General features: G+C 52.4%; 1 protein-coding gene across 6 annotated transcripts in view; it reads right to left on the reverse strand.

Moving 5' to 3' along the window:
* The window catches only part of LOC104643573 (protein CEPU-1), a 338158-nt gene that overhangs the window by 32767 nt on the left and 278142 nt on the right, over positions 1-27249 (reverse strand). For all 6 annotated transcript variants that reach the window (XM_075774604.1, XM_075774606.1, XM_075774607.1 and 3 more), the window contains one exon: positions 16527-16759. In XM_075774604.1, the coding sequence (XP_075630719.1) occupies positions 16527-16759 (233 nt within the window). The remainder of the gene's footprint in view (positions 1-16526; positions 16760-27249) is intronic.

The following is a 27249-nucleotide window of genomic DNA, read 5'->3' on the forward strand; positions in this document are numbered from 1 at the left end:
CAAGCAAGACTTTGCTTAGCATGACTATTAATAAGCAGCTTTATGGAGCAGGGAGAATCCATCATTCAGGTTGGGGAGACACGACTACTGCTTTCACGTTATGATGCCCGAAGGAAGTCGTGGCACTGCTCTGGACTTTGTTGCCTTCTCTAAAATGGATCTACTGATGATGAATGAAAAGAGAAAAGGAAGAAAGATGTAAAAGTAAAGTTTTTGCATTGTTATCCATGAAGAAATACAGCCGAACAAGGACTGTTTGGCGGCTCAGCTCCCCATCTAGACAGATCTCATTTTCAGCTCCACGCATGCTGCACAGAGCAAGGATCTCAGTTTCCAGCTTTTGCACCCTGAGCCACCTGGGATTCCCCCTGCAAGTCAAGCAATGCCTCATAAAAAGCAGAAAATTGAAGGACCTCGAAACCTTAAGACACCTACATCATCATTCCAGCATTATTGACACCTCTCCTCAAGGCACGACAGCCTCTGTCACAACTACCTCCAACGGTGACCATCAAACCGACAGCAACTCTGTCTCACCCTGCTTGGGGATGCAGGGTCCCCAGTTTTGCCACTCTCATCCCACCAGGCTCCGTTGGGAAAAGTTCCCGCATGGGGACGAACCTCAGCGTGCCGGGGGTACCCGAGAAAGTTTGAACACGACTTCCTGTTAATACAAAGCTTGTCAAACCCATCACCTAGAAGTGCTGAATGTCTTTATTAGATTCCTTTATCTCCCCCTGAGATCGGAGGGACATGGCAAGATGATTCTCAGCGGAGATGTCATCATCCAGAAACTAATTAAAGGCTGCGCAGGAAGTTGGGCCACGCACACTCTGGAGAACAAAACGCATTAGCAACCCAAGTCGAGAAAAATATTACAAGTGAACTTCAGATCAGAAAGGGCACGCTAGGGATTTGACAATAGCTCTTCTCTCCGTGTCTTTCCTCCTGCTCATCCCCGCACTCCCTCATCCTCGATATGCGTCCCCCAGCAGAAGCAAGCCGCCTGGGATTTCGGGATTGTCTGGGACCAGCCCCTGCACTGCCATCTCCTGAGAGATGCGCGACAACATTGGATCCTTTCCTCCACCGGGTCACACCCTGGGAGAAAATCATGATTTGTGGACTTTCCTTTTTTTTTAATAAAAAAAAAGCATCCTTGCTGCAGGTCAATAAGCTGCAGAGAAGGATGGCTTGATGCCTGCACCGCTCCCTGCTCTGCCAGATTACTCCTGGGCAAAACACTCTGTCTCTTTGGCTCTCATCTCTCTATCAATGCAATGACAAGTATTTCTTTTCCTCGCATGCTTATTATGAAGACAACAGCATTAAGAGATGGTGAGATACCCGGAGCCTATGGTCACAGGAACCATAGTGGGGAGATTTCTGCATGGAGACAGTCATGCTAGCCATGGCCTATGTGCAGCTAGGACTCACGTCAGCCGAGATGCACGGATTTAGTTTAGGGCACGCATCTCGAGTGGACGTGCCTGCAAATAGCGCTTCCCAGTCAACCTGGAGTCTCCCATACCAACGAGCAGCAAGTTTACATGATTTTCCTCATCTGGTCCATCAGCACACACTGGCCTGCTAAATTCAGCATGAAACCTCAGCTCCTCTCCCCAAAACCAGCCAGAGGGCAAGGGGCCATGACCCACACTGATGGTGCAGGTCCTGCTCCCAGCCCCACTCCTGGAGAGTGGGGGGGTCTCCCTGTGCCCCCCCCCCCCCCCCCCCAGCTCTCCATCCACGAGGAGCGAGCATCACATGGAGGGACAAGGATGCTGAATCGGCCCTGTGCCACTTGGCTTGTCAAAAGGGACCCGGCAGGAACAAAGGAGCTCAAACATCCTTTCCGAAGATAAATCAGATGCTCTAATGCAGCCCGCATCTCCAATGAATATAGGGCAGGTGTCTCTGAAGTGAAGTATTAGTTAAAATGATGCTCTTTAAATTACATTTCGGCTATTTCAGGCAGACAGGTTGTGTGTGGGTTGGGTTGAGTTTTTTTATGATCTATCTAGAGGCTTAAAAAGACACAGAGAAATAAATCTCCCTTCCATTAAAAACACACTATGCTCTTGCATATTTGTTCTTATCTCCGCGCTCTCGCACTTGTGCTCCCTCTCCCCCGACTCGAGCACAAAGTAAGTGTTTATGATTACACTTTCCACACTGACACTAATCTAATTCGAGGAGCCGTGCAGCCCGTGCCCTGGGAAAATGCGGCGGCTCGCTCGCCCTTGCAGGAGGATGAGTGGCGCTTCCCAAAACGCTGCGACGGACGGCGGGCGCCTGATGGTTTTACTTCAAAAAACGTCAAGATTCGCGGCATTAACGTGGAACCGAGTGAAAGTCCCAAGTTTTGATTGCATTGCAAGTGAAGTCTATTTGTATCTTCTGGGTCTATCTGTGTCCTTTTCGCCTCTATTTATCTATTTACATCCCTCCTCTCCTCTCAAGCTCCCCTACGACATCTTCGATGCCCTCAGATCCCACTGCGCTAGGTGCCATACCTCTGAGACACAGAAATACAGCCTTCGTATGAACAGGTGAAAAAGGAGACGGCAGATGAATGCAGGCTGCATCCTCAGCCCTCCCAGACATCACCACTTGCAAACTACCTTAAAGCACCACACCGGCATCAAGCTTAGGGGAGGGACGCAATGGGGAGCAGGAGATGGATGTGCAGAGGGATGCCCTCGTTGGTGCAGGGAGCAGGGTTTGATGCAAAAAGTCTTCAACAACACATGTACTGTTGCCATCCCTGCTTGTCCCCAAGCTGCCTCTTTCCTCCCATCCTTCCCCAGCCCTGCGCACACCGAGCTCCAGCCCTTGCAGATGTCTCCTCATGTTCCAGCCAGAGCCTTTACTTCTGCTTGGGCTTCTTCCCATGATCACCTTTGGCTCCAGTGAAAAATTAAGGGATCAGGCAGGGAGCACAACCCTATTATTCTCTGATTAGGTGATCTGGAGGCTGCTACTAATGACCAGACCCTTTGTTGGTCTGCTTATAAAGCGGGACATTGGCAAGACCCAGCAATTCAAAACGAATGGCAGGTGAGGTGATTTATGCGTCCAGATGCTGCCCCTCCTCCTGTCCCCATGGGAACACACGTCTTCGCACATGACTTGTGAACCCATCCATCGCTCCGGCAGAGGCAGGTCTACCTTCCCAAAGACGCCCCGGTCCACTCCTTCCTCCCCTTAGTCATTTTTTTACACAGCTCTACTCTTGCAGGTTCTCCACCTTGGGCTCCAAGAGCTCCCCCAGCCTACTTCACCCCTCCCAAGGAGTAATTCTGGTCCTGCACCCTACCTATGCACCTTGATAGCATCCACCCTGACCCAACACATCAAATTCCCCAACCCAAGGCTTGGCCAAAGCTGCCAGAAACAAGCAGGAGAGGAAATACCAATGAGCCAGAGTCTGTGCGATGATGCACATCATCCTTCCCACGCCTTAAAATGCCCTTAAGAGAGTCATCTTAGCACCGCAAGGTTGAACTCTCAGAAAGTTCAGCAAGGGTAGAGGTAAGGTGGGTCTCTGCTGCCATAATTCATCTCCCCAGCTCACACGCCCCGAGGACAACGCTTTCCTGCGTCTGCCCGGCTTCTCCCGGTACCTGCGCACATCATCACCTCCGCTTTCTCGGGGTTTGCCCCCAGCGTAGGCATTAATAACCCTATCATCAAAACACCCTGGTGAGATAAGGCAGTGTTATTATCCCCACTTTACAGATGGAGAAAAATGAGGCCTGAAGAGCAAATGGCCCAAAAGCACCTGTTCGGATCGATGCTCTGTCACCACCTGCTTTTCAGGCTCTGCGGCACTCAGGAAGCCATGGAAAAGGCACCGGGAGAGTGAAGATAGCTGCCAGGACAGGTATTTCCAATGGGCCGCACAAGACGAGAGCACCGCAGTTAAAAATTAGTCATCGGGCTGTAGAGAGCACAGCAGGATATCCGTGTACACAGAGGGGCAATTAAAATTTCATTACCAAATTTCAACCCCAATGGGCTATGTTTGACAGAGTTGAGAGGAGAGGAAAGGGAGGAAGCGATGCTACCGCAAGGCAGGGATATCATTGGCATGCCCAGAGTACGCAGGGGCTGTTCTCCTTTTCCATTAGGACTGCTCCTACATGTTTTGTTTCTCCTAAATGAAGCCCTCAAGCGTTCTTCTCGGCCACCCTCGCGCCTCCGAGGACGCCAGAAAAACCGCAGGGAGTTATCTCCCCCCAGAGCATCCTTTAATTTCCCTATTTGTCTTTCTAATGCCCAGCCTCATCAATGGCACCATCTATTCCCCATGTGCTCCTACTTTGCACGGAAGGACTATTTTTACCCCTTCCTTCCTATGCCTCCTTCTCTTCCCTTTTAATCATTTTGGAGGCTCTTTATCCACAGTTTCCTTTCCTTTCTTTCCTCTTTCCCTTTCATTTTTAAAACCTGTGGTTCTCCGATTCAAAATCATTACTGTTTTTAACTTGGCTCGAGCCTCTTTAATTAAGTTACTTTCCATTATTTTTTATCTAGTCCATTTGTCTACATCCCCCGCACCCTCCCTCATTCTTCCTTTCCTCCCCAAGGCAGGCTGGGTATGAAATCTTACATTTCCATTTGGCTAACAATCACTTTGAATTTTTAAATGCTATTAAATTGGATCACACCGGTCACTGGACTGGAGTTGTCAAGCTGTGATATTTACTCGCGCCAGTCAAAGGGAAATGAAATTGCGGTGGTGCGGCGGGGGTAGGGGGGAGGCGATGGGGGAGCGCAGATTTATTCTGCCCGCGGTACTTGCAAACAGGCACAATCCCTTTGGATTTTTGAGCGAGTTCAAAGGAAACTCTTACGCTCAACCATGAATGTATTGTAATGTCTTTAATAAATCAATTACTTGTTGGCAGGGAAGTGTCACTGCATCTCCAATCCTTGTAATCACCTCAGCCTTGCTGTGTTTTAAGTGCTAAAAAATCACGGAGATAGACGGGGAGCCAGAAGAAGCATCGGCATAGGGCAAACCAGAGAAAGCACTTCTGCTTCGTCTTGCCAGAAAAGGCCAAAAGACGCAGAAAACAAGTTGCATCATGCAAAAACACACCCACCCAGTGACCCTCAGCACCAGAATAAGGAAATCATCGTGACGGAGGGACCCTGCCAGCACTGCATGGGGCTCAGCCTTCCCAGGACAGCTCCCGGGATGCAAAAGTTTGGGAGGGATGACCACGGCAGGTTCACCAAGAAGCCCAGGTATAAAGCCCGTGGTGATGGGAGCAGCCCCCAACTCCCGCCTGCCCGGGGCTGAGCATCGCTCTCGCAGGCAATTTGCAAAGCATCGTTTTCCCACCGCCCCCGAGACAACGTTAGTTAGGGGCCTGAGTTTTCTGCTCCTGCCTTCGGAAGGGTGCCGCTATTTCAATTTTACCAAAAGAGGCCTTTTCCACTCAAAAATTTGTTAAAAAAGAAAGAGAGCAGGATTTGATTACAAAGCAGTCCTGGCCAAATCCAACCCCTCCTCCTCCTCTCCGCTGACAATATCCTCCCCTCCACAACAACAATCATCTGAGCACAAACAGACAACGAAGCTTTTCAGAAAGTAATGAACTCCAGTCGGAGCCAAGGCAGGAAGGGTTTAATGTTCAGCTCGGAAAGCTTGGTGAGGCCATCAATTATATAGCCCTGCTGCTGAAGGAGCAAAAAAAAAAAAAAAAAAAAAAAATTTCAGACTCGGCCAAAAAGAAAAGATAGGGAAGGAAAACACTGCGAGAGAGATTTAATTCCATGAGCGGAGAGAAGTGTTTGCAAAAGAGGAGGAGGATCAAAGGCTGAAGGTGTTGGGCTGGCTGCGAGGAGGAGCAATTACAAGGAGGGCAACGCATGGAGAAGACATCTCTGTTGACCCTTCATCCCAAGGCCAGTGCAGGCAAGGACAGCCCTGGGTCCAAATGTCGGAGGCCATTCCCTGTGAGGGCTCGGTGATGGGGAGGATTTGGCAGCAAGGGGGGGTGGGCTGAGACCTGTTCATCTCGTCTCATGTAGGACAGCAAGCCAGGACGGGGTCTGCGACCTTCACTGCCTTGTCCCAGGCTTACACTAGATGCTACTGGAGGAAAGGAGAGGAACCCAGAGCTGAAATCTTCCAGGCATCTCTACTGCTGGCTAGACAGGACCAGCAACCTAGACATGAAAAATGAGCACGTGGGTCCACCTAGAGCAACAAGACCTCCCTGTCCTCCCGCCTGCACCCGGTGGGGCCATGCTGTAGGGCTCTTCTAGGGATCCGGCCCTGGACTAATGAACAAAGCCACCTCGTTTCCAAGGGATGGGGCAGAGGGGACTCACTGCCATCCTGCACTCCCAGCTTCTCAGGCAGACAACCAGCCAGACCCAGAAAACCCAAACCAGAAATCTTTCAAGACCGTATTTCCACCTCTTTTCTGAAGGACCACCTATCCGCCTCTTTTCCGAAGGTCCTTGCCTTTTTATTCTCTGCTTCCCACCTTGCCTCCCCTTTCTCCTTTGCCAAATCTCTTTCTCCTCCATTGCAGCACCAGAACAGACAAGAAAAGAATGGCAAAACACAATCACAGCTCTCCCCATCTTTCAATGCAACTCGTCTTCTCCAAGCTTCAACCTCTCCTTCAAAACCCAAGAAAAAACCAGTGCAGAAAACACCACATTTTCCCCCTGGGTCCTCCCTTTCATCCTCCACGGGCTCAGTCACCCCTCCAGCCCATCCTTAAGCTCGTGGATATTTGCTGGAGGTTTTCTAGCACTCGGTGCCCGCCGTGGGAGGTGGCAGGGCTGGGCTGGCTCTTCGGCAGCTGTTCCCTTGGCCTCTCCTTTATCTCCAGCATTGTGTTCACATCTGCTTCCCCCTCTGCCTCTTTCCCTGCCGCTGGGAGCCTGGTTTTAAATCACTGCTCAGCTCGCCAGCTGCCAGGCGCGGGTTGCATGCTGCCCAGCATGCCCTGTTTGGATGGGTATCCAAAAGCAGTTTGCAAGCCTCCCCCTGCTTTTTTCTTCTTTTTTTTTTTTTTTTAATCCTCCCGAACCTGCCAGCACTGCCACACTGCTTTCCCCTCCTCCCTTTTGGCCACGGAGTTATCTTGGCTCTGGAAATATGTTCAGACACCTGGTTGCTGGCAGCGTGGGGCTTTGGCAGCGGCCGGCTGCATGCAGCTCTCCGATAGGGAAGGGGAGGCGAGCGGAGCCCAACCAGTGCAGGTCAGTGTGACCCACCTTGGCTACCGGGGATGTGCCAGTGGCCACTTGCACCGCTCCCGCCCTGGCCGGTGGCTTTTTGCAGCCTAGCGCTGGCAGCAGTCCCACCACCCGCATCCCTCTGGCTTTGCCTGGAATTTTGGCTGAGGCCAATTTCTGGTTTCGCTGGGGATTTGTATGGCAGAAAAGCACAGCTTTGTACAGCATCGGCCAGGAGCTGCGTTGGAAGAGATGCGTTTAGGACAAGACATCACCATCTGCAGCTTCCTTCCCCCGGCAGAGAGCACTGCTCCTGAGCATGGCAATTTTGGCAGAGCAAGGCAGCAAAAACCCTAGGGAGCAAACATAGCGGGGCACATGGAGGGATGTTTCACTGCCACTCTGTCCACGCAGTGACTCCAGACTAAATTTCCCTTTCAGATTGCAATCTCTCCACACTATCCAAAAACGAGAGGGCTATATCCTTCCTTCAGCCAGTAACATGCAAACTTCCCTAAAAAACTTGGCTGCTGCCTCCCCAACATCCTTTCACTCATGTTCTTTGCAGGATTGCAAGCCAGGACCCCCGTGGATGCCGCCTTTGACGGCAAAGGCTGCACCAAACAGACCAAACTCTCTTGGGAAGAGCCCCCTGCTTCTGCTCTCTGACTCCCCGAGCCTCTGCAACAGGTTTTTGCTTCTGGACTCACCTCCAGGGGGACTGGCCGGAAAAATCAGCTTTAAAGGCCAAAAAGAAGAGCCAGATTAAAGTATCAACTCTGAATTTATGCTTGGGACTTAAGGTTTAATAATGCAACAGAAAATCAATATTTAATAAAGCAAATGATGGAGAAAAACACTGAATGGGAGATGAGCCGCTGCTCATGTTTTCAAACATGTAACTCCCGGAGGAGCCGCTTTGGCAGGATGGATGCAGTACCAGATTGCCATGAAGAGCTGGCACACAGGACGCCCTAGGTCCCACCGATTCCAGCTCCGGTGTCAAGGGGGCTCACGGGTCTTTTATTAAAGGACAAACAAGGAATTACGGCAGTGGTCAGAGTCCAAATACCCATGGAGAGAGATCAAATGCTGATGCACAAGGAGAGCCGAGCAGCTGCCTGGCTGAACAGGCCCAGATTTGTGCTAGGGCTGGAGGCTGGGCTTGCAAAACACGGGCAGGCAGGCAGCAGCGCACCCAAATTCAGGTTTCAAATGCACCGAGAAGAGATGTCAAGGGATGGAGATCTCCTGAGAAGCCGGGAGGGAGCACAGGGGCTCAAAGCAGAGGAGAAATCCCTGCCTGCCAAGCAAGTGACGAGGTGGTGTAGGTAGTTCAGGGGTGCAAGAGAGCAACCGGCGCATCAAACCTGTCTGGTGGGCGCGGTGGCATGGCAAGCACGCATCCCTGGGCGTGCTGGGCCTGGGCAGGACCAGGGATGCGGCAGGGATGTGGCCGCGATGCTGGGGACAGATCGGCAGCTCAGACTCCCTCCCCTGGAGGCTGGAGAAAACTGCAGCGAGCCCGTGCGTGGCACAGCGATGTCACCCGCACCTTGTGCAAATCCAACGCACCCCAGCAGCCGCACTCAACGCGGACAAGTTGCCTCTTGGCATTTCTCAGATTTGGGGTGAGCCCCACCAGACCAGGCTGAACGAACGAGCCTGAGGCACAGATGCTCCAAGACGTTCAATCCCGCAGGCAATCCTCCCCGTGCCCCTAGCCCACCACTCGTGCTAAGCCCTTCCAGCCCTGATACAAGCTGCGTGGCCACCTGGGAAGGGGGGGAATGTTCCCCGTGCCCACCCAGGTAACAGCGGGTGCTGCCTGGGGCACATGGCTCGGGATGCACAAAGACCCCCTGCCCCATCTCATAAAGTTTGGGGACTCTGGATAAAGTCCTCAAAACAAAGGAGACCCTCGCTTGCACAGGAATTGGTGCACGGCAGGTCGGTATCTCAGTCGGTATCTCTCCCAGGCAGCAAAGCCAGCTCCGGTGCCCTTGGATGAAACCCCCTCCTCTCACACGCAGCGTGCGTCGGGTTGCAGCACGGCAATAATTTGTAGCTTGCGCCGGGATCTTTCACGATGAAAGATGACATATAAATATAAAACGTTATCGCTCCATAACAGCCACATGCTATAAAACGCCGGGCAGAAGGATCTGGAACTAGATGGAGGCAATGCTTTAAATCCTTCCCTGCAGAGTTACTGCCGCTAAAACAACAGACCCGCTCTGAAGAGCTCTGGCAACAGAGGGAGAAGAAGAAAGGCCCCGATAAAAACACCACAATAGTGGAATTAGGCGAGTAAGGTGACTTTATACCGGCGTGACCTTCCTGTACTGACAACCCTGGGGTAGCTGTAGTACCGGTGCACCAGCGCCGTCTCCTCCCATTCATCCCCTGCCGCGACTTTCGGCGGATGCTCCGTGTTACTATAGTAACAATAAAGCGCTGGTACCAATATTACACTACAACGAGTTGACTCTGCTCCCGCGATTACGATAACAATGCTGTTACTGTAGTAACATTACATTGTTGAGGTCTCACTGTTCTACCCTTAATTTTATTGTCATAAGATTAAATTGCAATAATGTTATTGAGCCGCCATTAGCGTAACCATGGTAACAATAACATTAAGGTAGCGATATCACATTACAGTGGTCCAACCGTTCCACCACAAATATTTTAATGTAGTAAAACAAAAGAGATTACTGCAGTAACATTAAACTGCAGTGACCTCATTAAACCACCACCCGCTTTATCACACCAAACAACGGTACTTTGGAAACGGTACGTGGCAGCGGGGAGATGCCCGACGTGCATCCCGGAGGCGCGGGTGCTGCCGTGCCACTCCTTTGGCTGGCAAAATCCTCAGGGAAGGAGGGGGGACCCGCCGTGCAAGGGGGGTGAGCACAAGACCTGCAGACAACTCGAGTCCTGCTCCAGCCCCACTCGTGCCGCTGGCCTCCCGTTTCACCCGCTCTGTTACACTGAGCTCACTTCGTCGCCACGAAAGCGCACGCAGCTGCAGCTGGGGAGGATGGGAATAGCGGAGCCACAGGGGTGTCGGAGGTGGAAATGGCCCCAGCGGGCATCGCACCAGGGCACAAGGCAGCTGGCGGGGACCGCAAAGGGTTTGTGTCGGCGCTGCATAGGGGAAGCCTGCACCACACCGGATTGCAGGATTACCAGTTCACCAGGGGAAAAAACCAGAGAAATTAGCCTCAGCCTTGGTGTACGCGAAAAAGAAAAACACGAAAGAAATGAAAACGGTCTGTGTGTCCTATGAATCACCGGCTCTTCCTTCCCCTCGCTCCATTCTCCTGCCAATGATTTCTCCTTGGGAACACGATACATCCTCCCATGGGTCTGGCGGTGCCTGGCCCACCAGCATCGCTGGGGTGCCAAGCAAGCACGGAGAACGTCTTCCCCTCCCCACTACTTCTCCATTACCAACTTGCTCTCTCCTTTTATTGAGGGGGACACGTCCCCGGTGGGATGCAGCACGCCTGGCTCCCTCCTGCAGCAGAGCGGGCACGTAACTGGGGCAGCCCGAAGCCGCAGCGAGGGCAGACCTGCAAGCGCTTCCAGTGCTTCTGGAGTCTCTGCTTTCCCCCCCCTCCTGCCCCACAATATAATTGCTAATTAATAATAACGTTTAGCTCTCAGATAGCATGTTCCATCTTCAAAGACCTCTGTCGACATTAATGAATTAATCCTCATCAACCCCCCTGTGAAGTAGGTGACAATTATTATCTCTGCCTCACAGATGTTAAATTGATTTGCAAAGAGGTCAAGTGACTTGGGGGAGGCTGGGGGGAGCCTGCCCAGCTACACGCCGGGTATGTGGTCACATCACAAGGGAGCACGGACGAGCTGATGGGACCCTGCAAAGAAGAGAGGGCTGGTAACGTTGGGAGGGAGACAGAGAGATCCGGGGTCAGCAATGGATGCAGGAGCGGCAGAGAGGAGGGGATGCTCCCAAGGAGCACAGCAAAACAGGGATGCAAAGCCAACAACTAGGAGAGCGTGCGAGAATGCGTGGGAGACCTTCAGTCCTCGACAGCAGCCCTGATACAAAAGGAAAAGATGCTTTGATGGACGGACGGTGATTAGCAACAAAAGAGAGATGGGGAAGGAACGCATCAGTCAAAGGAGCTGAGAGCGCAGGCAAAGCGAGGGAGGATTTCGATTTCATGCCGCTGGTTTCCTCCCCTCCACCGGTTTGGGGAGGCTCTCCCAGCTCTCTGCACGCCTTTAAGAAGGCATTATCTAAACCTGCTTTTGCTTCTAGAAGGGACAGCTGCTTTCACAGGGGAAAGGTGTTGACACACCAGAAAAACCCATGCCAGACGCAGCTCCTGTGGTTTCTGCTGGGCAGCATCCCATCCAGCGCAAAACCCAAGCCCGTGGCTCCATCGCTCAGCCAACATCTACAAACCCTCCCTGCCACTGAGTTACCAAACAGCCCTGGGCAAATCTCCCTGCCCCTCCTCACCCCAGCACTGGTGGCTTTGGTGGTGCAGGGGACAGGCTCAGCCCCAGCCAGACCTGGCAGCGGTGCTAAAACTCCTGGGTGGAGGGTGGTCAGGAAAGCTCGGAGCATCTCTGGCAAAAATAAAACCCCAGAGCAATGCGTTCCCATCTACTCTGTTTTCCCTGCAAGCCACCTTGAGGCCTTCGGAAAAGGGTGATGATGACTGCAGGGACTGATCCTTCCTCCCCAGCTCCTCGGCGGGGCGAGCGTTTCCTGTGCACCCCAGTGCAAGGCAGAAAAGCGGCCGCAAAAAAAGTTATCCTTATTCTCCCACGAGTGAAAGGGGCTTATGGCATCAAAGAAAAATTAATTGGGCAGAGTTCGGCGCTTGAAACAAAGCCGTCTCGGGCGCCGCAGCCCCACCGGCAGCTTTATCTCGCTGACGCACACCTTGGCAGCGATGCTCCCGGGGCGGCCCCGGCGTGGGGCGAGGTGCCACCAGCACGCCACGTCTGCCCCCCGCCACCGGCATGGCCCCATGCCACCTGCGCCCCGACTCCAGCGAGCAGGTAATTAACTCCCAAACAAAAGGCAGGGATTTGCAGATTAACCCGAGCCCGGGAAGGAGTGGGAAAACTCATTTACCACCAAACAAAAGGGGAGGGGTGATTAGTTGCTCCAGTGACAACAGAAAGAGCCAGATAGGGCCAGGGAAACTGATAAAGAAGCGAGAAAGCCTAATATCCCCCAGTTGCTGCTTTTTTTGCTTCCCCCCCCCACCTTTCTTTCTTTCTTTCTAAGCACTAAAATTCCACCATTTTCTATCATGCAAATTTGTGTGCCTAAGTGAGATTAAACTCCGGCAGGCACGGTGCCTCCTTCCCCAAGTCCATTTCCCGCGCCGAGATAAGGCCAACTTTCCTTAATGCATCTTACAAGGCAGTGGGAGTGTTTTGCAGGCGCGCATTGGAGACGGCTTATTATCAATACAAATAAGAGCTTTCCAGACACCGTCCTCATCCTCCTCCTCCTCCCTCGTCTCTCTTTTTTAAACCCAGGAACCCAGAGAAAAGCTTAAATAGCTGAAGCGTCCTGCTGGGAGCGGGGAGAAGGGGGGAGGCTGCGCCTGAGATGCTGCGGCAGGGGCAAGGAGTGGGACTTGCTAAGGAAACCAGAGTGGGATACAGGAGAGGAAGGGAAAGCATCGCTCCTCAGAGGTCAGTGGGGACCAAATCCTCTTTCTCGCTCTGGGTTCCTGCCTCTCTCCAAGTTCAGAGCTTGCCTACCGCAAGCTGGGCTTCCCTGGATTTTGTCTCTGGCATTTTTCACCCAGAAACACCACTCTCTTCCCAAGGCTCCGAAGTGGACTTCTGCAAACATGGGAAGTGCCGCTTCCCTGTGCTCTGCCTGGCCTTAGGACAACTCCTAAGAAGAAATGAGGGCTGAGTGAGCGGGACAGGCAGGAACCACCTTCCAGATGCTGCAGATGACATGGACACTCCCTGAGCCATTCATTTTAGGTCCAGCAGCTTCTTCCCTGGGGAGATCCAGGTGCTAAGAACCTCCTTGTACCTTTTGCAGCTATGTTGTTGGCTCACATCACTTTGGCATTACCAACAGCTGAGCCTGACCCCATTTAAAGCAGTCCCTGAAACAGCAGGTCTGAACTTTGAAGCATTCAATGCCAAGGGTCCGCTGTCTCCTTTCCGGGCTCATTTGTCCCACATTAGCGCAGAGGCAGTGGGAAGCAGAGATGCGCCGACCTGCTATTCCTGGATCGGCAGCAATCACCTTTTGCCTTTTGTAGCGGGATTTCAAGACTGACAAGTGTTTCTGAAAGCCTGACCGACAAGGAAAGGTGGGAGAAACGGGGCTTGCATCGTTTCTGAAAGAAGGTGGCTAAGGGGCAACACGATAACAACCTTCCCAAAAGCTAAAGGTTGTTACAAAGAGGACACTGATCAATTGTTCCCCAGGTCCGCTGGGAATAGGCTGAGAAAAACTCCACTTCATTTGCAACAAAGAAGGTTTAAGTTAGATATTAGCTATACATTTTCTAATTATAAAGGTAGCGAAGCAATAGAATAGATCGTCTAGGGAGACTGAAGAACCTGCTTTGTTAAAGATTTTCAAGAATAGCTTTCACATGTGTTTGCCAGCGAAGTCTCTGCCTCCTTGCAGGGGGACAGGCTAAATTAGCTCTTGAGGTGCCTTCTACCCACTTATTTTGGGATCTCAGCCATCAATACAGTCAATCCAGGAATAAATGTGCGGCGCTTCCATGGCTGCTGCGTGGACATCCTTGGTTCCTGGTGGTTTCTAGCTGATTCTCTCCTGCTGCTTTGGGGGACCATCCCCAACCCTCATCCCCTAAAGGAAGCTCCTTCTCCCACCCTATCCTTCTGTCTTTTGCTTTTTCCCCACATAGCACCTCTTCTTCCAGCAGCCTTTGGCAGACACGAGGGATGCCCCAGCTCCCCACTCCCTCCATCCACGACTATTTCGCAGCGATATCCCCTAAACTTGGGGAGGAGGGATGCCCGGTGTGGGCTGAGGGCGCCTGGACCCTGACCGACATGCACCCATCACGCCTGCACGGGGGGAGCAGTGGGCTGCTGAAACCCCGGCTGGAAGGGGAAGAGCTCCTTGCCCCCTGCGGTCAGTCCCTTTGGAGAGCGCAGCCTGCCCCAGGGCACGATTTAATTGCATCCTGAGAGGCGGGAGTGCTCCTGCCTCCAAGAGCTGTGCCCCCAGGCCCTTTCCTGGCGCAGCAAGGGGAAAGTCAGGACCTGCTTAGAGCAATCTGCGCACCTCCCTCTTTCTGGCTGCACCTGCACTAACCCTGTTGAAAAGGGGAGACCCCCTTTCCCACCTCCTCTCACTGCTGCTCCTTTCCTTTGGGCTGCGGGAAGGGGCAAGAGGTCCCACAGCCATGCGCTGAACTTGGCACATCCCTGAAACCTGGCGCTCGGATGCCCTGCCTTCCCAGGAGGGAGGGGTAAGCACTGCTTCCCGCAAGCTGAACACCTTTTAGGGCAGGATGATACCAGATTGCATATTTATTGGGCCCATTTTCCAAGGCAGGAGAGTTAATCCTGGCACCCCAGCCAAATTTTGTCAGGGTCATTAAGGCAGGCCTCCCTTTAATTGGACATGATATTCACTCTCATGTCCTGCTCCAGCGTGTTGCTGCACATTACACTCTTGCCACCTTCCACCTGAGAAAAGGCTGGGTGAGCCAAGCGATAGCTCTTGAAATTAGGGGGCCCACTCCTGAGAGCCGGTATTTCTGTTGGCAGCAGCGAGGATGTTCAGCATATTATAGGACTGAGCCCATCACTGAACCCTCCAGTATTTAACTGAACCGCTGCAAGGAGTTAAGATACAACCTTTTCCTCCAGTACCAAAACATCTCTTCCTAATGATACGGCAAGACACAGGAGGGATGGACCTGGATGGCTGGTGATAGGGGGAATTTAGGTCAGGAAACGGGAAGCAGAAGAGAACAGATAGAAATTGTCCTGCATCACCCTGGCACCTGATAGCGACTTCAGAACTTGCGAGTGATCGACTTTGGCTTAAGAAACTCAGGCAGGTAATAACAGATTGCAAGATAAACAGCAAGGACCTGGGCTGGCAATGCATCCGCTTTCTCTCCGCAGTTAATAGAGATGGAGAAAGTCCGGCTCTGTTTAGTTTGCTTGATTGCTCGAAGGGGAAAGAGAAAACGGAAAGGGAGGGAGGGGGAAAAATAAAGGCCCTGGGTTTGGCTTTTTTTCCCCCCCTTCTATTCATTAGGCTGTCAATAACGCTCAGGCCTGGCATATCGACGTCAGATTAGCTCAACCCGACTCTGTACAAGACCAATGCCTTTTTAACCCAGCTCGTTTCCAAATCAATACACCCATCAGCATTCGAAAATTAGCCCGAGACGAGATTCCAATACTAAAGCTGGTGTGTCATGCTAAGAGGGCTTCTGGCCAAATCACAGAAGAAGAAGAAGAAGGAAAAAGGGTTGCTAGCAAGGGATTAGAAATTTTCCATTAATCCTCCCCGAGGCTGTCTCCCCAAGAGCGCATCGGGCCCCGTACATCCCACCACGCAGGGTCCCCTTTGCCCAGCACACGTCCTGCAGCACGGATATGGGAGCTATCTTCCATGAACGTCCATCTCCTTGAGCATCGCACATGCCCATGCTTGTATGTCCCCTCTCAAGAGCCCGGGTGTGCTTGCACGCTTGCTGAAGAGCACACATACGTACCCCGCGGACTGTGCAGCCTCGACAAGACGTGCTCACGTGCCACCGAATGCACGCCTGGCCACCACAAGCACTCTGCCACCCCATGCCGGCCTTCCTCCTCCTCCTCATGGATGTATAGAGTTTCAACACACAAACACATATTGTTGCTAGGCATACACACACCTCCGCAGAGTACACAAATCTGCCAGCTCTCTCTTTTCCCCCAACACAAGTTTTACTTCAAGCCTTGCCTCCAGCATGGAAAACAAAAAACTCCCATCAAAATAGAACAACAACAACAACAAACAGCAACATGTTTTTGCCAGTGACTACTTCGGGAGGCAGAGCTGCCTGTATCAGAGCCCCACGAGGACTCCAGGAAAGTTGGATAAATGCGATTGCAAATGCCTGGGCACTGCCCAGCTTCATTGGGACTCTCCAAAACTGTTGATAAGCCTCTACATTTGCACCAAGTTGTCTTACATGCAGTAGGCTTGACGTAGGAGAAACGGGAGGAGAAGACACCAGGGCACAAGGGATGAACACAAATCAAAGCCCCAAGTTCAACCCCTCTATGAATTCCCTTCCTCTTACCTTGCACGATGAGATGGACACGCGATGTCTTGGGGTGATTGTCTGTTTGCACGGAGCAGGTGTAGGGGCCCTCATCGTACACGTCCACATCTTGGATCTGGATGCTGTACTGGGTTTTGGTGTTGGCCAAGAGCACCACCCGAGGGTCCAAGCACCATTTGTCATTGCCGGCATAGAGGATGCTGCTGCGGTTCAGCCAGGCCACTCGGGTGACTCGGTTATCCACAGAGCACCTGCGGAGAAGCAGAGAGGTGACCCATCGGCTCTTGGGTGCTCTTCCCTCCCTTCCCCAGCCCCTCCTGGTTCTCCTGGCGGTACTTTCAGCTTTGCTGCCAGCAGCAGTTTCAGAGACCAAGTGCTTTCAGTGTCCAAAGAGAACAATGTCAGCACTTTACCTGCGGTGCTCAGAGCACCGATATCCATCTAAACTGGTGGCTCTAGAGATTTGCCCAAGAGCTTCACAATGATTTCAGATGTAGAGAGGTCAGAGCCACCCCAGCACCAGTCATCAAAGGACCTTTCGCCCCTACATTCCCATTTGCTCCTCTGCAAACCCGGAAACAACCTGAGTCGAGTCAAAACCTTCATCCTGAGTCAAAACCTTCATCTTGAGTCCAAACCAGATTTTTTGGGAGGGGGATGCAGGTTGCTGCCTCCTGCCCAAACCCATCACTTGTCATTCTCTCTGCAAACCTTCATATCCCTGCAGCCAGGCAAAGAAATGCAAAGCGGAGGCGGGAAAGCGGCTCGCTCTGCTTCACAAAGGAGCGAGGAAAATTTATCTCAGGAGAAAGCCAGCTCTGACACACCTCTAAAGAGAAACCTTGAGCTTTCTACCATTTGTCCCCTCTGTCAGCTCTCCTTTCCCTTCCCATCATCTGCATTGCTGCATCTCCTCCACTTACTGTGCCTTACCCCAGCTAAGCATTTCAATTATCAGGTGATGTTCTGGAAGTAGAAATCTTACATTTCCAGCCTCATTAACAACCCAATTCGCCCCCCCCACCCCGACCTCCGGAAGACAACACAGCACAAATCCAGAAGAGACTTTGCTCCTGAAGGGGATTATTTTCCTGTCTTGCTCCTCCCAAAGGTCTCCGCCAGCCTGTAATGCTCTGTCCCCGGGTCCCCAAGCAAGGAGCCCCCTTGAGCCAGTTAAAACCCCGCTTTTCTCCGAGCAAGTTTGGGATTACGGAGCCATTACGACTTATCCACGCTTTGCTGGATGCCGGAGATGGAGGATAATGTCCTTCCATAAAACCACTCAGCCTCAGATCCACTGTTCATATGCTCCCCAATCGACTTCATTACTTGTGCAGAGGCTGGGACGCAAATTAACTTTGGAGGCACCAAAAAAGAGCACGGCAGCCCCTGGGAGGGATCACACGGGATAACCTCAATGAATGCGAGGGGCTGAACGGGCTATACATGCCAGACTGTGGTAGCAGGGGAGTTACCGGCAGGGATGAATATATCTGTGGCATGTGGACTTATACTGACGCTTTAGGGATTGTGTCCTTTCTCAGGGTGAGCTGGCTCCCTACTGGTGGGCGACTTCTCTTCCTGCGTCCATACTGATGCCAGTGAAGACACGGGTGCCCAACCGAGGACAAGCTGTCTCGTCTAGTCTCTTTTTTGGAGGTATCTCTTTGGCCCTGACGGTTACAGGAGAAGCCTAGATAACTCCCTCAGCCTCAACACACAACGTTTGGAGGTTAGGGATGATGGATCCCCATGAGGTGACTTGCCCAAGGTGAGATGGGTAGTCCGCAACCCAGGACTCCCCTGCTGATTTGCTAGGCAAGTACCCAAGCTACTGCACCATCCTCCCTCTCTGGTGTGAAAAACATCCGATAAATTAAACAATTTTACTGCTGTTCCATAACGATATTACGATAATAATAAATTAAATGTGAGCAGATTTTTTTATTATCTACATAAAAAAAGCAATAGATTCAGTCTGGGCTGAACACCAAGAACTCAGCTCTTGCTCTCAGCTTCATTACAACTTGAGCAAAACCTGAAAGTTGAGTTGCTCAAGTTGAACAAAACTTGAGATTTCTTCCCAGAGGACGGTTTTAGCATGTTATAGTCTGGACTTTAACTCTACTGGCAGCTTAGCCCAATGGGTTTTGAATAAAATGCAGGTGGATACATGGTTCTTGGCTCTGGCCTGCCCATCGCAATGCCACGAAACAGGCTCCTGCGGTTGCAGCGAGCAGCACGTCTGCACAAACGCAGGGGTGTCCACCCTCCCTGCCAAAGCCATATTGTGGAGAAGGACCAGGTGATGAGAAGCCAGACGTGGCTTGAATTTCTCGGACCAGTCCCTTCTGCGGAGATTATCCCTGAGGACCTGTAAGCAGGCTGAACTAAAAATATATATTTCCTCTCTCCTCCTCCACACCAGTTTTTTTGTGAAATGCATCAGCTTGGAGATCCCTGGATAATAATGGAGCCAGACAGTGTGTAATCCAAGCATTCCCTCTATCATATGGGCATTTAAGTGCTTTTGAAAAGCAACGGGGCTCAGGTAACGCATGAGGCAACAGTGAAATAAGTGCTTTCGCCCTTCACAGCACCTGGCCACAATCTCTTCTTATCACCTAGACATGCTTCTCTGTCCCTGGGATCGGCAAGCTTAAAGTTGTTATTTTATTTTCTTCCCTGCCTCTTAAAGCTCCCAAGCCTATATATATATATATATATATATATATATATATATATATATATATAAAAAATAAAGGGCAGGAAGAGCTCCCAGGAAAGATGCACTTTGACCTCTGGACACGGTGTGCTATTTAGGGGATGGCAGGTTGTGCTCCTACCCGAGCTCCTTCCAACTACCGTGCCAACCCCGCTCCTCCTCGCACAAGCGCCGGTTGGGGTCCCCGCGGCCGAGGCTTGCCGCAGCGACCCAATGCTCTTCCAGCCCCTCCATCTGCTCCCCCTTCCCTCCTTCAGCAGCTCCTCTCTCCTCAAACCCGGTGCAGGGATGGGAAGCCCTCCTCTCCTGCATGCAAGCAGCCGAGCGGAAAGCCTTTGGCTTCGGTCGGGAAGCCAGGCTCCAAGCACAGGTGGAGAGCAAAACCACCGCCGAGCCTGCAGCCTCCCCATTCCCACCTCACTCCTGGCGAGGTGCAAATCCCAGAGATGCTCCCTCCACCTCACTGGAGGCTCTCGCCCTGCCTGGGAAGGAGGGGAGAGAGAGGTCCCTGGGGTGCCAGGAAACAGTGCTTGCCTCCAAAAAGAAGGTGTAAAAATAATTACGAACAGATGAGGTAATTTTCTCTCTCAAGATCCTTAATTTTTGATACGTTCCTGCTCAGAAGGCAAGGCCTTCTCCTCCAGGAAGATGAAAAACTGCCGAGTGTCAGCACAAGGAGGAGATGCTGCTGCTCTGTCTCTCTGCTGTTTCTTTCCCTCTAAATCCAGAGTCCAAAGCCTCAGGGTTTTCCCTCCGGGAGGTGGAAACACTGCTAGCACACTACTGCTGCATCATCCTGGGGGTAACTAGCGACGGTTTGCAGAGAGATGTAGTTCCTCACGCTGTACCAGACCCTCTGCTCTCTGCTGCCACTGAGGGCACCTCAAAATGACCATGAGCGATGGAGTTTGGACATTTTAAGACAGTTGTATGCACCGATGAAAGGTGAGAGATGCGTGCATACATCTTCCCTACTCCTCCCAACCTGCCTGCTCGTGCCCTTGTCCCACACTCCCTGGGCAACGATGCACACCGGGCACAAAGGGGATACAGGCGCAGGCTGGTTCTGCCCTTTCCAGACCCGTTAGCATCTCTGCAGCCAAAGCTTCTTGGCTTTTGCTATCCACCCTCTACAAACAAGCTGGTCCATTAGGACCGGCCGGTCTCCCCCAAACCAGCCAGCATCCCCACGCAAGGAGCCCATGGGTGCAGGGACAGCCCACCCGGCTGCAGGGACACCAGTCAAAGATGGAAATTGAAAGTGGGAAAGATCGCCATCAGGTTTCCGCCACCTTAGGTGACACAAGACCAAAGATGAGCAGGGCTGAAAATGCCAACAAAGCCCTTGGTGGGGACACAGCAGCCGCAGCCAGAGGGGAGCAGGCTGCTTTGCAGACACAGACCTGCTCCCAAAGAGTCCACAACCAAACTGCAGCTGCCACAATCAACTCTATCAGGAATAACTTATGCAACAGGGTGCCAAAGCTGAGCGCCCTGACCACTGATCCTGCCTGTGCTTCATACAGCCCCCGGTACCTCCCTGCATCTTCGGAGCAGACACAGATGGCACAAGCCAGCAATGACATGCCCTCCTGAATTTTTCTCTCTGCTTTCGCGAGTTTGCACACAGAAAATGACGGGAGAGGAGGTGGCCTGGCAGTGGGGGGAAGGAGGTTTTTAATTACTGAAGTGTAGTAATTGGCACACAACACTTTTTTGTTGCCTCTTATGCAGATCGCTGGTGTTCCAGAGGGCTGGGCTGGAGAGCACAGATTGTCTCAACCCAGCAGGACACACAAGAAATGAATAATGTTAATTAGAACTGAAAAGAGCTCAGTGAAATTACCAACCTGATTGCCGCTTTCATTGCAATTATCAGGGTACAAACTCCATTGTGGGGAGGCAGGGACGGGGCTAAGCCTGGCTCACCCCAGCAAATTTGGTGGCCCAACCTTGGGGCCATGACCAAGCTGCCCCCAAACCAGCCCCTGCTCTCAACAATCCCCTGGGCTCACTCATCCTTCCACCACCACCTAATTTGCACTGCGTGCCCAGCCTAGAGAAACCCCCTTCCCAAATCCAGCCTGCCTGATGGAGTTTCACACGCACAGCACCGACCCACCATCAGGTATCCCTAGATGTCTTGTCTTTTTCTTCCAGGTCTAACTCAGCAGTTCCCAGACACTTCTGGATTTTGAAGCAATCCCTTCCACGCCAGCAGTGTTTTGTCTCTGCTACGGGCCAGACCAATCTGGAAACCAGTCTGGAAAAATTAGGCCGGGGTTAAGTTTAAAACTAGGTGCAAAAGCCTCCCACTGAGGCTGGGCAAGGAGACAAGCTGCTCCAGCCCTGCCTTGTCCCCAGCATCTCGTGTCCCTTCCAGCCTCTGCACCAGCAGCTCTGCTATAAATGATCAACTAAACTAGACCGCTGCCGGAGGCAGGAGCTTCTCATCTCAGATTTATTTCCGTGATTATCACATTTTGTTGTTATTTATTAGGATTAATTAAAGGCTGGGCTGTGAACAACTCAATCCCATTCAAGCACAGTCCCACCGCTCTCATAGACTTTCCTGTGATGTTTATGCTCCGGTGACAACAGAAGTTTGGCCGTCAATTCCTGAGCGAAGGGAAAGCCGGGGTCAGATTGTCCCATGCTCCTTGGGACACATGTTGCCCACGACCCCGTAAGGCTGGAATGCACACACCATGCACAGCCCGAGGTGTGGTTATCATGGAAAAGGTGGTCTGGAAGCTTATTTACTAATAAATATTAAGCCAAAACCCTCATTGCCACAACCCAGCCTGGTTTCCCTCTCCTCATTCTTTGCTGTATTGGGTTAAGTCATGCACTAGCAATTTCTACCAATCCAGCCCTTCTTCAGCAGGATTTACAGCATCTGCTCACTTTCCATGCACATACAGACTGCGTGCGCTTACACACAGTCACTGCAGCACCGTATGCTCACATACGCACCGACATGCAATGCTACCCTACACATCAAGCACAAACCCAACAGAAAAAGCTGGTGCAGACATACTGCGGGTATTTTTACAGCACATACCGAGAGCACGCGTGCTTATTGACACACGCGGCAAAAGGCGCGCGCACCTCCAGCAATAACGTCGTCCGCTGACCCCTTCGCAGGCTGCAAGCAGGGCAGCAGCAGGGACACCCGTCTCAGTCCATTGAGCTTGGATAACTGGGCTTGATGTGCAAAGCCGCGCAGGTAACAGGCTCTGTGCAGGGCTGAGCAGGGGACGTTCACAGTGGCAGATGGACTGGGGGATTAAAACGGTCTGTAGGTTTGGTGCTGGGCTGCTGGAAGCCCCAACTGCTCACCCAGGCGGCTCTAACAGGGGCTCAAGGCTCATCCCCACTGGGGTCTGCATGCTGTGTGGTTGTCACAGCGGTGGGGTTCTTGGCATGTCCATCCTCCCCTGTGCCCCAGGACCACACCGGCTGGCCTCACCCTCAACTGCAAAATCAGCTGGAAAGCATCCCTTGAGCTCACCCTGATGTGACACCACCAAAGATGCAGCCCGAGGACTTCTTCGCAGCACAGCATGGCTGTCAGGGCCGAGAAACCGCTTCCCTGCGTGGGGAACCTGCCGCCTGCCAGGCAGGAGCTGACCAAGTGATTAACTTGGCAGCGGGGTCCAGCAGGAAAGGGGGGACCCCGCTGGGGCTGGCATCTACCTCCAGTCCCCCACTCTGCAGCAGCCTGAGCATCTCCAAAGGCTGCGGGGTGGGGAGGTGCCCTCAGATCAGCTGCTGCCCCGGTGCCTCTTCAAAATCATGCTGAGCTGGTCAAAAGCAGCGCTCAGAAGTGGAAAATAAAAACCCTTTCTGCTTCTCCCTCTCTTCCCTGCCCAGACAGAGTTTCTTCTCAGTTGTAGCAGAGGGAGTCGGGGGCTGTGGGCCGGGAGGTCCTGCCTTTCCCACCAGCTCACGCTGCAACCTGCAGCGAGTTCCTTGCAAGTCCCTGCCCTTCTTTGATGCCTTCTGCAAAGCTTTAAAGATATTTGGCACCTCCTTGCCAGGGAGGGTGAGTTAACGCATGTTTGTAAAGTACCTGATCTCCTCAAGTGAAAGTTTATACATGCAAATGATTCACACTAATTACATTAATAATAATATACTGGGCTCAAAAAGATCCGCCTTGGTTCATTGCCCGGGATTTGCAGAGCTGCAAACAACTCCCAGTACGCTGCCTTAGGCGAGCTTATTGGCAAATGCCAAGGAAACAGGAGGAAACGGGACTGGGGAGGAAGGAAAAGCTGCAAAATGAGCCGGAGCTCCCACTTTGCAGCCTGCAGACCGAGCCCGGGGCAGGGTACGCAGCAGCCGCAAGTCACGCAAGCACCTCCGGGTGCACCCAACACCCCGCCGGTCCCGGGAGAGCCCTGCACCGGCACCGAGGACTGGTGCAAAGCAGGCAGGTCGCGATGCAGCAGGCAGGGATGGCTTGTCTGGAAAAGTCTTTATCTCTCTGCAATGCAGCAGTGCACTAGCACCTTTCCAAGTCCCCTGCTCCCGTGCTCGGCTCATCCAGCCTTTCTATTTATCCTCCTATTGTCTCTGCTAACAACAGGGCTCTGCACATCTATAGCGTCTTCCATCTCAGCATCTCAGAGCGTGCCACAAAACATCAATGAGGGCAGCCGCTCCGAGATCACACGTCGAGGAAGTGTGTCCCTAACCTGGGCTCCCACCCTTGCGACTGACCCCACGGAGCGGCACCGGAGCTGGCCCATCTGTTTGGGTGCCCTCCAAAAGTGCTGATGGCACGGGGGAATGGGGGTGACGCCAGCACCAAACCTCCTGTAGGCAGCTGTGCAGGGACACGGCCAGTTTACTAATGAAATGCCACCCCGCTGGGGAGCTCCTGCAGCACCGGGATCCTGCGCTGAGCCAGAGGGACATTTTGTTCCTCCCCATTTTCTCCTTTTTTTTGCATTCCCACAGCCCAAGTAATTGCTCGGGGGGGTCCTGGATGCCAGCAGGCATACAGCCCTGGGTGACAGTCACCCCTTCCCCAGCAGTCTTCCACGGTTGCTTGCGAAAGGGTTCTTCCTTCTGCAGGGAAGGGACCACCCCAGACCAGGTCCAGGGTCTGGCAGCTGCCTGCACGATGTCTTGAGAGGCTTCAAAAGGAGGCGTGGGAAATGCCACAACAAGAAAATAACCCTGCAATGATCCCATCCTCTCCCCGCAAAGCGTTACAGAGCAGTTTAAACCCTGTAAAAATAAGGTCTCCTCATCTGAGGAGGTGTGGAGAAGAAGTCTCCTCTCTCTGCCCCCAAAAACCTGGAGACATCTCTCCTTGCTATACACCCTTCTCTAGAAAAACACTTCTTTGCCACCTACGAGCCCTGGGTTGAGCCACTCAAGACACCCCAAACTCCCCATCCTTCTCAGCCCCCCCAGCAGCTCCCGCTCTCCTCCTCCAGCCCAGCGGGGAAGTTCCTCCAGGCTGCACTCCCAGCAGTTAGTGCCGATCCCCGGCGCTGAACTCACTCAATTACGAGCTGTGGCCCCTGAATAAATCCTGGTTCTGCTTTGCACAGTTGACACTAATGGCCCAGGAATAAAGCGATGCCATCCACCCCAACGGTCTGCAAAGGAGCGCGTTTAACTAAGCACACAGGCAAGGGACTGCTGAGCTTAACTGCACTGAAAATGTATTCGAAGGGAAGCGATGCACTTAACTTATTACAAGTGGGAAATTATCACTAAAGTGGCTTTTCCTTAGAAGTTGAGGCACAAAACAGGAACGGCAAGGGGTGAGTGCTCTCTGCCAGCACTGCGGAGAGGAATGAGCAGGAGCTGGCTGCTCGAGGATGCCGTGGGTTGGGATGCAGCCCGGGACAGGAGGAGCACGGGGCAAGTGGGAGCGAGAAGTGCTGCAAACAGAGGGCTGAAGGGCACCGATGGGGACAACGCGGGGAAATCAACCCAAGGAAGAGCACAAGATCGGGTATCGGGATTTCAAGGCACTGGCAGAGCTCTCCAGTAGCCCAGGACACTGTAACGGAGGGCTGAGATGGGGAGACGGGGGAGCTTGCACTGGTACTGGCTGTGGCTGACCAACTGGCTCTACCTGTAGCAAATATATTTTGCTACACACTATCTGTATTATTTGTAGTCTGAGAATAATTGCAGGTTACCACATCACCTTCCTGCACCAGTTCTCCCTCACAGTCCTAACTGCAATTCCACCACAACACCCAAGCTTATATTGCTTCTACTGGCAGATGGGCAGAGATGGATGGAAAGAGGACAACGAGCAAACCCTTAAAATTAAGAGAGAGGGGTGGTCCAGGCAACACAAGACTGTGTGGGATGAGCAGGGCATTAGGGATAAATCCCCAAGCCTCACAGTGCCACTCTGGGTCCCAGGGTGATGGGGAGAGGACCTTCCCCTTTGGCAGAAGAAGAGGCTTCCCCATCCAAGGTCACAAGAGATTGAGGTGACAAGAAGAGATCAACAAGAAGGTAACCTGTGTCTCTTGCTCTGACATCTGTCTCCTCATGGAAACTAGCTCCCTAGCAAGAACCTACGCAGCTTCTCACAGACACTCAAAACCCACCACATCACCAGATCTTCCCCATCACGTAACCAGAAGGTTGTTTGCCACACGAACAAAGTGCAAGTGCCTCGTCTCATGACCTCCTGTCATGATGGGATGGGGACATGTCCTTGAGAGAGAAGGTGCCGGAGGAGACACGAGCCACAAGGAAAAGCGACAATGAAGTAGGGGGAGAGGATGGACAGGAGGGACGTCAAGGAAGGAAACATGACGGAGCCAAAAGCAATGGGACCTTCCCCACCCATGCCACTCGCACCAATACCCTCTCCCCATTTATAAAATGGCACTAATGAGACTGAAAACAAGAGAGGGAGGGAGGGACAGGACCCTTCCCAGTACAGACCCCCCCCCCCTTTCCCCCCCTCTCCCCTTGAGGACATCATCCTTAAAATATATTTCATTTCACAGCTGCATTATGGTACCACAAAATCCTGCGAATCCAATTTAAGAACAGATTACCTCCTCACTTACTTCATTTGAAGCAATTACATGTTAATTTTCATTGAGACCAGCCTAATGCATACCAATCTGATGCTGCAATCTCATTTGAATACTTGAGGGAACGCTAGTTGGGCTCCGGGCTCTGGAGGCTCATATTTAAAGGGCCACTTCACATTTCCTTTCCTTTTCCTCCTGGTTATTTACACTTTCGTCGCACTTGTGGCGCTCCCTCCCTCCCTTCCCGACGTTCCCAACAGCTGGTGCCACTCAGGAGACCATCTAAAAAAGCCAAACAAGTTTTGCAGCAAACCTTGCAGAACGATGCTGCGCCCACCACCAGCCTGGTCCCCAAGGCAGGACCTTCCTCAGTCCAAAATTGAATATCACCAATGTCTTTCGGCACTAAGCAAATAACCTTCCAGCGTCAAAGTCGCTGGTAAACACGTGCTGCTACTGCACGTGTCTGTGCAAAGCGACTCCTCCTCCTCCTCCCAGGCCAAGAACAACCTCCTCCAGGTTTCTAGCTGATGGTTATCTTCTGCTCCCTCACGCTTACTTAACGCTCGCTATCTAGCCAGGCCCACGGTATCGATTGGCATCTCGGACACCAAGCTTTGAGTAATTAATAACGCCGCGAGAGTGTGGATTCAGCTCCTGGTTGAGCCGTGGAGGCATGCTGCCTCTGTCTCGCCGTACACATTTCGGTGATAAGCATTCATGTTGGAGGCTGCACCTTAATTAGATTTTTCAGATTGCAAAGGGCCCTGAGACACTTGTGCAGACACCATATAAATGTATATTGCATTGTACTGTAATTAATCCAAGGTGACGCGGAGGCAGACGGAGCGAGGGAGGGACCGATTCACGGCGAGACAACCAGCCCCAAGACTTCAGCACATCGCTGGGCGCAAGCCCACCCTGCAGCCCCAGCAGCTGCAAACCAAGAAAATTCCCTCTTCGTGCCACCCACCAAGTGCTGGAC

Source organism: Balearica regulorum, chromosome 23, assembly GCF_011004875.1.
Source record: "Balearica regulorum gibbericeps isolate bBalReg1 chromosome 23, bBalReg1.pri, whole genome shotgun sequence".
Taxonomy (NCBI): Eukaryota; Metazoa; Chordata; class Aves; order Gruiformes; family Gruidae; genus Balearica; species Balearica regulorum.